Here is a 10547-nt window from a genome sequence, read left to right as displayed (position 1 = left end):
CACTGCTGTTTCCTCTTCAATCTTTTTCTTTCATGTGAGTGATTGTACTTTAAGACACAAGAATATATAAAATCATAATGCCAAGCAACACTAGTTACCATCAGCCAAGAGCGATGTTCTTCACTTACTGGTCATCCAACATACATTACTCATCCAAATAACAGGAAGAGTAATAACTAAGCAAGAAAATCTATTCTTTTTCTTTAAATGCTATTCAGAGTGGACTATCTTTTTAAAATTCTGGAACACAAATGGATTTTAAAATATATTATATTGCTTACTCCCAACTTTATAAAAGCTATGTTGGGTATGTGTACACATACTCATACATGTATATATATATATATATATATGTATGTATTTTGTAGCCCACTCTGGGTGCAGTATTACCATTTTGGCTCACTGCAACCTCTGCCTCCCAGGTTCAAGCGATTCTCCTGCCTCAGCCTCCTGAGCAGCAGGGACTACAGGCATTCACTACCATGCCTGGCTAATTTTTGTATTTTTAGTAGAGACGGGGTTTCACTGTATTGGCCAGGCTGGTCTCAAACTCCTGACCTCGGGCGATCTGCCCACCTCTGCCTCCCAAAGTGCCGGGATTACAGGCATGAGCCACCACGCCTGGCAACACATGTATACTTTTTTAGTACTAAAAGATGATCACGAAATATTAACACAAGCTAAAAAGCCCCTATCATCATGTGAAACTTTCATTTGCCATCACCATTATTATTATACTTCTAAGAAAGAGATCATATAAATTATAGCTGAAAGAAAAAAAAAATCCCCTCATGTACTTGGATTTCCAAGTACAAAGTTTTGCTATGTTCTTACTGAAACAACAGAATTATTTTTAGTATACATAACTGGTATACAATTAGTAAACATTTAAATTACTTTTTAAAAACTTAAAACTTCAATTGGAATGGGATAAGCCAAGCAGCATTTCAAGTGACCTTGAGATTTGCATTATAAGGCAGCATTAAAAGATTGAGACCTTATCCCTGCATTTGTGTCAGACTGTTTCACCATGCCTGAACAGAACCCATTTTTACCTTTTCTTGGCAATGTTATAAACAATACAATAGACAATTCAGAAATAAGTACCTGCACCTCAAACTTCTGTTTTAACTACTATAAATTATTTAAATGAAAGCAGTTGCTATGCATGCTGCTTGCTCAGTTCTCTCCAAATGGGGATTTGTCTGTTGTGAAAAGAAAGTAGCTTGAGGTTAAATAACAATGCTAAGATGCTAAGTAATTATGGTTTCTGTTTTTATAATCTAACCTGGATTCTTCGTTCTGGGAAACACACACAGTATTTGTCTTTTATGCAGAAGAGTATTTAGGTTGAAGGTATATACTTTTCAGGATATTTAGGAATAAGCCTAAATATTCCTGAATACTTTCCAGGAATTGCTAGAAAGATGACATATAAAACCAAACTTCTTGAATACTTTGTATCTTCTAAAAACAGTTATGAGTTCCATGAATAGCCTATAAAAGTCTTCCGATTGATTAGCATTAGTTCTAAATGATGTTATCAGACTATGTAACTTCAAGTAATTTTCTAATCGTTATTTCTATATTTGAGATACTGGTTCTTAATACATCAAATCTCCATGAATCACAGTGCTATCCACTGGCAGCATGGCAGTGAATTACAATGAAAACCAGTTCTACAAAAGACACTTTGAACGTCATTGTTTCACACCTTTAATACTGTCTTAAAAGGTCTATTACTCTTCAACTATCTTAGTGTACTCTGAAATATAGAAGTAATAATTATCATTGGAACAGTAATTCTAAATCTAAATAGATAACTCCTATAGCAATATTTGTTTACTCGGAACATATTTTCATTTCAAATATATGTAAAATTTCTCACAAAGTCAGAACACAACTCACAGTTTGAACAGAAACCTCAGTGTTTAAATCTCAACATTCAGCAAAATAAACACTACATAGTAGGTTGCTTTTGAATATAAATCACTCATTTAAGTAAATGGGATATAATTTCTAACTTGTGTTAAACGTGAAGAAATAATTTTTTTTATGTGAAGCCCTGCCCCAAATCAGTCAAGTGCAAGATTATCATATGATACAAATCAAACTCTACTAACACAACACATTTGTCAGAGACTTGAAGCAGATCTATAACTATAGTTGGGGACTGAATATCCTAGAAAAAAGCATATCATAGATCAGGCCTCAGTTTTTATTACTTCACTGATAACAATGCCTTACTTTATTTATTGAAGAATGTTTCTTCCACTGAAAATACACTTCTAATTTTATAATGCTAGACAGGACGGTAGGAGAAAAACTAGGAGCCCACTTAAAAAAAAAAAATCCACTCTGATATGGAATGACTTTTCTGCTATGTAGACAATCAAATTTTTTTTTTCTTTTTAAGTACTGACTTGCCAGTTTATCCTTGATAACTGATTCAGAAAGATAAATGAGCCTTGTGACTTTACATATGAGAATATGTACATATACATATATTCTGAGAAGTTATGTCCCATGATCTGACCCATACTTCTGATTTAAAATATAACTAGTTCTCTCAATAAAACAGTATTACGTTTTAAACTTAAATCACCCCTTTACTGCATTGTTCTCATTCTCTTTACTTTTTATTTTTACATTATTTCTATAAATACTAAAAAAACCCAAAAATCTCCAATCTTGAAACCAACTTAGAGGTCTGAGGTTAGCTTATAACTTTTAAAATATTTTGTTAAAATGTAAAAAACCTGAAACTACAAACAAAAATTTTTAATTTTACAGTATATATCGAATTCTTTTTAAAAAAATATTCTGAACTGTTTTTATATAAGTAACAAGTGTTATTTTTTTAAATGAAACTCCTCTACAGGCTAGAAGAGGATATGTGGTATTGCCCCATTAGAAATCAATACACATTTCATTTTATTATGCTGGTACTTCGACTATTTCAAAGTAGTCATTTGGTAGAATCACATAACCTCTTTCTGATACGTCGTCTTTCTCTTTCTGGAAGTGAACAACCTCCTTTAATTTTTCAAGCTGCCGTTCTTGCCTTCTACATCGCTGCTGTGCGGTCTTGAGCTTTTTTCTGAGTTTTTCAACTTGCTGTTCTAGCTGATGAATCCTTTTCCGCTGGTGCATTGTATCCTCCACAGTATAGTTGTGGTCACAGAAAACTGAGAGATTAACAGGGGTCTGAAGAGGTGGCATTAGTAAGCCAATAGCAGCATCAACCTGGGAAACAGGAGGCGGTAAAGGAGGTGGGGGAAGCTGTTCTTGTGGCTCCAGAAGATCGTCTTTCTAAAACAAAAATACAGAGTATGTTTGAATTTATTACTAAAAATAACAGTTTAAAAAAAATCTGTCGACTGACCGGACACAGTGGCTCACACATGTAATTCTAGCACTTTGGGAGGAAGAGGCGGGCAGATCACCTGAGGTCAGGAGTTTGAGACCAACCTGGCCAACATAGCGAAACCCCGTCTCTACTAAAAATATGAAAATTAGCCGGGCGTGGTGGGAGGTGCCTGTAATCACAGCTACTCAGGAGGCTGAGGCAGGAGAATCACTTGAATCCGGGAGGTGGAGGCTGCAGTGAGCCAAGACCGTGCCACTGCACTCCAGCCTGGGTGACAGAGAGAGACTCTGTCATTACAAAAAAAAAAGCAAAAAAACAAAAACAAAAAATAAATAAAATAAAATAAAAGAAGCTGTGGAATTTAAGAAATACTATTTTTTTTTTTTTTTTTTTTTTTTTTTTGGTAAATCAGTGGTATAGAAACATTCCAAAATAAGACGTTTCAGTTTGAATAAACTTTTCTACCAGAAATAGAAGGACAATGCAAGAAAGAAATAAAATGAATAATTAGATCTAATTAAATACTGAGCACTGAGGAGAAAAAATGCTTTGAAACTAAACTGCCACCAATAAAGAAAACCCATAACTTATCAATATATAACTGCTGGTACAGATTGATTTTTAAATAAGTTACAAAGCTGGACTGAGTTTCTTAGTGTGAGGATATTTATCTTTAATAAACTACATTTTGGGTTTTTCAGAAGTGTATCACTGTTTTTTTTTTTTTTTTTTTGGAGACGGAGTTTCGCTCTTGTTACCCAGGCTGGAGTGCAATGGCGCGATCTCGGCTCACCGCAACCTCCGCCTCCTGGGTTCAGGCAATTCTCCTGCCTCAGCCCCCTGAATAGCTGGGATTACAGGCACGCGCCACCATGCCCAGCTAATTTTTTGTAGTTTTAATAGAGACGGGGTTTCACCATATTGACCAGGATGGTCTCGATCTCTTGACCTCGTGATCCACCCGCCTCGGCCTCCCAAAGTGCTGGGATTACAGGCTTGAGCCACCGCGCCCGGCCTCAGAAGTGTATCACTGTTAACTACAAGGTTCCAGGTACATTTATTCTCTTAACACTAACTGAATTTTCAAAATTTTAATCAATGAACACATTAATTTTATGAACAGAAAGCAACCCAATATTTTAAAACGCATATTACCTTGTCATGTGGTTCAGTACAAAGAAATATTGTGGGCACGGCGTTCTCTTTCAGTAACTTGTTGTTGCACTCCCTCTTAAAGCAGTCTGGAGTAAAGTGCTCTGAACAAATACTGCTATACTTGGTGGGTTTAAAGTTTTTTCTTCTGACAGCTGCCTCCCATTCTTTACAAAGACTGGGTCGAGTAAGAGGAAACCTAAGAAGAAGGCATAATTCAATTATCTGACCTGGTTTTTAAAAATAAATAAAGGTACCCAAACTTGCCAGTTTAGGAAAGATCTTATATTGGTATTAAAGATGTTACAATGGTATTATGATATTGGATTCAAGATTAGCTTTAGTTATCTATTTATCTCACTTGTTTATTTATTTATTTTGAGACGGAGTCTTGCTCCATTGCCCAGGCTGAAGTGCAGTGCTACAATCTCGACTCACTGCAACCTCCGCCTCCTGGGTTCAAGCAATTCTCTGCCTCAGCCTCCCGAGTAGCTGGGATTACAGGTGCCCTCCACCACGCCTGGCTAATTTTTGTATTTTTAGTAGCGACAGGGTTTCACCATCTTGGTCAGGCTGGTCTTGAACTCCTGACCTCGTGATCCACCAACCTCGGCCTCCCAAAAGTGCTGGGATTACAGGTGTGAGCCACCGTGCCCAGCCTGTGTCATTTATTAATGTTTCGCTTTTTTTACACTGAGTTCACCAAAAGGCTCAAATACATACTATAGAATAAATGTGCCTCTGGCTCATGCCTGTAATCCCAGCACTTTGGGAGGCCAAGGTCCGAGGGATTGCTTGAGTTCAAGAGTTTGAGACTAGCCTGGGCAACATGGCAAAATCCTGTCTCTACAAAAAAAATACAAAAATTAGCTGGGCATGGTGGTATGTGGCCAGGTACTCAGGAGGCTGAGGTGGGAGGATCACTCCAGTCAGGGAGGTCAAGGCCGCAGTGAGCCAAGATTGTTCCACTGCACTGCAGCTTGGGTGACAGAGCCATACCCTGTCTCAAAAAGAAAAAAGTAATCTGTCTTCTTATTTTTTACCATAATTTTCTGTGTGCTGCACAGAAAGACAAAGATTGCACATTTGTATCTATGTACTGGGAAAAAGAGGCTTCTAGTCTAGTTCTCTTAGTATCAGTCTGACAAATACAAACAGGTTAAATTTGAATCAAACGCAGGTAATGATAAAGAGAAAAAAGTATTTTCTAATCAACTGGGATGTCCATCAGGCTCAGGTAAAGGAGGATAGTGAGAGTTTACATTTATCGTGTTTTACTCTTCTAAGTTAAGGATCTGGTAAACTGAGGGGATTAGGATAAAAAAAAAAAAAAAAGGAAGGACATTTTGAATTTATGTTCCACAGTTTCTCTTCCATGTTCAGTATGCTACAGCCAGACTCTGCTATTAAGAGATCTTTATGAGAGTCCCTTTTCTTTGTACAACATAGCTCTCTCTACTGCCACTATGCAGAAGCTGGGAGAAGTATTACTGCTAACGTATCTCAGCTGGAAATGGCCTCTATCGGTATAAACTATGGTAGCATTCGCTGGTAAAATTCAGTATGCAGGGCCTCCTGTCTTAAGGACAATAAATTTACAGCTGTTTGTGAGATTCTGTTAAGATCTTTCTCATCTACTCCCAACACCTGCTCTTTTAGATAAGGATAAGGTGCAGGTTAGCCCTTCTTTTGATTCATTTCACACCTGTTTAACATCTAGCAGAAACACGGTGGTTTTTTTTTTCCTTGTTTGTTTTTGTTTTTTGAGACAGAGTCTCCCTCTGTCACCCAAGCTGGAGTGCAGCGCGAGATCTCAGCTCACTGCAACCACCATATCCTGGGTTCAAGTGATTCCCCTGCCTCAGCCTCCCGAGTAGCTGGGATTACAGGCGTGCACCACCACTCCCAGCTAATTTTTGTATTTTTAGTAGAGACAGGGTTTTGCCATGTTGGCCAGGCTGGTCTCGAACTCCTGACCTCAGGTGATCCGCCCACCTTGGCCTCCCAAAGTGCTGGGATTATAGGCGTGAACCACCGCGCCTGGCCAAAAACAGTTACTTCTGACGTGTGAATACCATCCTTAACTAGTTTCCAGTGCCGATGAAACATTTTCCATATTTTTAGATTCCTTCTGCCATGCCATCAGAAATGTGGGCTGGGGAGCTGCGCATGTAATCCTGTTACCATCACCTGACCTATTCCTACATTTTGAAAGAGCATTTTACAGAAATTCCAATTAAATCAAGAGATAATACTGGGACATCCTGAACGTGTTCTATCCCCTTCAGTAACATCATTACTCTGGGGACCTCTCTATGTTCTACACACTCTTATTTCTATAGGGTCCATCTCACATGATATCAAACATGAAAAATTCATGGAAACTCCCCTAGTAAACATAGATGGCCCCACACCAAAATAAATAAATAAATAAATTTAAAGACTATTTCACATTTTGCTTTTGTAATTATTTACCTAATTATAAAAGATAATTAGCTGATTACCTATGGTTAATTTGTATAGTTTACCCCTGGATCTGATTTCTTAGCTATCATCCGCGTATAGTCGTGAGGAATTCTTGCAAAGAAAACTTAATATAACTGTAATTAAAATTCAGCTGAATGAAAATATTATGTCACATTTTACAAGCATTTGATAGTAATTTCAACTTTGCACATTTTTCCCATTTTCAAGAGAATATTTTTGATCCTAGCACTCTTAACTGCGCTATCTATTGGATAAAACAGCTCTGAAAGCTGTGTGGAGTTTCCTCCGCAAGGGCTTCCTCTATGAACACGTAATGCCATAATAAATAAAGGTCAGTTTGAGCCATTTTATTATGATCTATGTTGTAACTGTTCGTATTATCATTATTGTGTGCCGAAAAGATAACGATTTATCTTGGCAGTACCTGAAGCTTTCTCCAAAACTTAGGGTCCTTAAAGCTTAGTTCCTAGAGATTGGGGGCAAAAATTCTCCCTGATTTCCCAGGCAAAAAATCAACCCTTAATTGTTACGATGCTGGCTTCCCATCCACCGTACGGGCGAAAAAGGTAGTGATTTCTTCGTTTAAAGGCCTTTGTTTCTATTTCAGATTCACCCCTAACACGTTATTACACCTGGCTGGTCTGTGACCATAGTGGTGACAAAATCCGCGGACCCGAGGCATCGCCCGTGGGCTCCGCAGTCGTCAACCGAGGCCGCGAGCGAAGCCTGCACCCAGGGCCTGATTCTGGAGCGCAAGAAACGGCCGCCACGGCGACGCGCGCCGAGAACGCGCAGCCGGGCGGCGGTTCCCCACGGGACGCGGTGGGAAACGCCCCGCGCGGCCGGCCCCAGACCCCGCCCGCCCCTCGCGCGGACACGCGCCTGGCTCCGCCCCCGGCCCCGCCGGCCGCGCGCCCCCACCCCGGCTGGAACCGGCCCCACGAGGCGCGCAGGGTCCTCACTTGTGGAAAGAAACTGGCTTGTCTTTGTCGTAGCGGTTCTTGCAGCCGTAGGCGGAGCAGGACTGCACCATCCTTCCGGTCCTCAGACACTTCACTTCTGCCGCCGCAGAAGGCAGGGGAAGCTGCTATCAGTGTCGCCGCGCTCGGTTGGACACCCTCGTTTCTTTTGTAGCTTTGGCCAACAGTTACAGTGATGGTGGCCTCCCTCGGGGGTGACTAGTGTGCCCGTTTTGTTGTTTGCATTAGCAGAAGGACCACAGCCATCGCCCGTCTCCCATCTCCAAGATGGCGGAGGCAGCTTCAACCTCACCTATCGCGAGGGGTGCGTCCTACTGTCTCTGATTACTCCGAGGTCAGAGGTAACCTTTCCCGGGAAGCTGACTATTGGCTGAAGCCAGGTGTTTCCGGCGGTGGCTTCGGAGTTGCGGAAGTGGGCGGAGCCCTGAGCTTCCGGCCGGAAGGAAGGGACTGTTTGGAGGAGGAGGTGCGGCGGGAGGCCGGATTCCAGGGGCCACCTCAAACCCCGGGCTGTTCCGGTGGATTAATTGATATGGAGCTTTCCTGGGGCGGCTTAGAGTAGTAAACAACTGGGGCCTCTTGGAGAACAGATGTAAAGCCGAGGTCGTTGTCTGATTCCTCCCATTTCTTTAAAAGAGCGGGCACAGATGGTGTATGATTCATAAAATTGTGGAACCTTTTCCCAGAATGCTGATCTTTATCCCATTGCCTGTCTCTTCAGGTATCACAAGGCTCTGTGAGAGCCAACGTGACAGGTTTTTAGGAATGAAAAAAGACACTCACCAAAGCATCTCAGTTGCCAAACGCAGAAGCATTATAATATGTATTTTATGTATATATATGTATGCGTGTGTACATATATATGTATATATATAATTTAAAAATGGAGACAGTGTCTCCCCACGTTGCCTAGGCTGGTCTGGAACTCAAGTCCAAGGGATCCGGCCTCCCAGTGGCCTGGGATTACAGGAGTGAACCACCAGGCCCTCTCCAGAAGCTTTTATGAAGGGATGTCCATTGCTGTGATTTCCATGTGCTGTGTTGTAAATCGCAAGCTGCTGCAGCAACTTTTCACATCTGAGAGAGGCTATGTCAGAGGGGCTCTAAACTAGAGCGACTCTGTTGAGTGAGGGCTAGGAAGATGAGGATGAGAGTTGCTGGGCTGCATTCCCGGAAAGTTAGGCATTCCTAGCCTCTAGATGTTTACAGTTAAGGCAACAGATTGATAATATTTACTAAACAGACCCAGACTTCCAAGTGTCCGGATATCCTGATATTTTGAGAACAGACACATTCCTAATTTTGCTTTAAAGATAATATTGGGCAGGGCGCAGTAGCTCAGGCCTGTAATCCCAGCACTTTGGAAGGTGGAGGTGGGCGGATCACCTGTGGTCAGGAGTTCGAAACCAGCCTGGCCAACATGGTGAAACCCTTCTCTTTTAAAAATACAACAGTTAGCCGAGTGTGGTGGCACATGCCTCAAATCCCAGCTACTCTGGAGGCCAAGGCAGGAGAATCACTTGATCCTGCCGAGGTTGCAGTGAGCCATGTTTGTGCCACTGCATTCCAGCCTGGGTGACAGAGTGAGACTCTGTCTCATAAAGATGATATTGATTCTTACATAATATAGTAATTAATCATTTATCACAAACCCTTCTGGCAGAGCACATCTCCCATGATCTTTTTTTATCCTGTATATAAACAAGTGTATCTTTTACTTTCGGGAACACCCTGCTCTCTCTATGGAGTAGCTGTACTTTCACCATTTTATGTTCTTAATAAACTTGCTTTTGCTTTGCACTGTGGACTCGCCCTGAATGCTTTCTTGCGCAAGATCCAAGAACCCTCTCTTGGGGTCTGGATTGGGATCCCTTTCTTGTAACAGTTTTACTTAATTCCCTGCTCCTTTTCTTTACATAGATCTGAGCCAGGCAAACCTGGAGAGCATACTTTTAAGTAATTCCTTGGCCCTTATTCTCTACCTTTCCTGCCCCCTTAAATGTTGGTGTTTCCCCAGGGTTCTATCCTCTAACTCCTAAACACCTGCTCCTTGAACTGAATCAAATGCCATGATTCTCTCATCTTTTATTTCCTTTGTAAATCTGTTCTGCCTTCGGGATTATAATCTGTGAATTACCTGTTCAACAGCTGCCTAAACTAGAAGCCTTGGAATCATCTTGGATTTTTTTCTCACCCATAAAACCCTTTAATGACCAGGTTAATTTTATAGACTAAATAAATAAAAGCCTCTTAAATCCATCCCTCTGTATGTCTCTTCACTGTTATTATTTTTTGAGAGGGAGTCTCGCTCTGTTGCCCGGGCTGGAATGCAATGGTGCGATCTCGGTTCACTGCAACCTCCGCCTCCTGGGTTCAAGTGATTCTTCCTCTTCAGCCTCTTGAGTAGCTGGGATTACAGGCACTTGCCACCATGGCCGGCTAATTTTTGTATTTTTGCATTTCTGTAGTGATGGGGTTTCACCATGTTGGCCAGGCTGGTCTCAAACTCCTGACCTCAGGCGATCCACCCGCCTCAGCCTCCTAAAGTGCCGGGATTA

General features: G+C 41.2%; 1 protein-coding gene across 2 annotated transcripts; it reads right to left on the bottom strand.

The window, feature by feature from the left end:
- Positions 1-1692: 1692 nt before the first annotated feature.
- On the bottom strand, positions 1693-8859 carry THAP1 (THAP domain containing 1). Of its 2 annotated transcripts, XM_032288047.1 has the most exons (3): positions 7972-8859; positions 4526-4721; positions 1693-3312 (listed from the first exon to the last, which is right to left on the bottom strand). In XM_032288047.1, the coding sequence occupies exons 1-3, from the start codon at positions 8040-8042 to the stop codon at positions 2938-2940; spliced, it is 642 nt and encodes a 213-aa protein (XP_032143938.1). In that variant the 5' UTR covers positions 8043-8859; the 3' UTR covers positions 1693-2937. The 2 variants fall into 2 exon arrangements, with proteins under 2 accessions (XP_032143938.1, XP_032143939.1); XM_032288048.1 differs by lacking the exon at positions 4526-4721.
- Positions 8860-10547: the final 1688 nt, after the last annotated feature.

Source organism: Sapajus apella, unplaced genomic scaffold, assembly GCF_009761245.1.
Source record: "Sapajus apella isolate SASKATOON/1434 unplaced genomic scaffold, GSC_monkey_1.0 scaffold21, whole genome shotgun sequence".
Lineage (NCBI taxonomy): Eukaryota > Metazoa > Chordata > Mammalia > Primates > Cebidae > Sapajus > Sapajus apella.
Note: the sequence above shows the minus strand (reverse complement) of the source record. Positions and strands in the feature narration are given on the sequence as shown.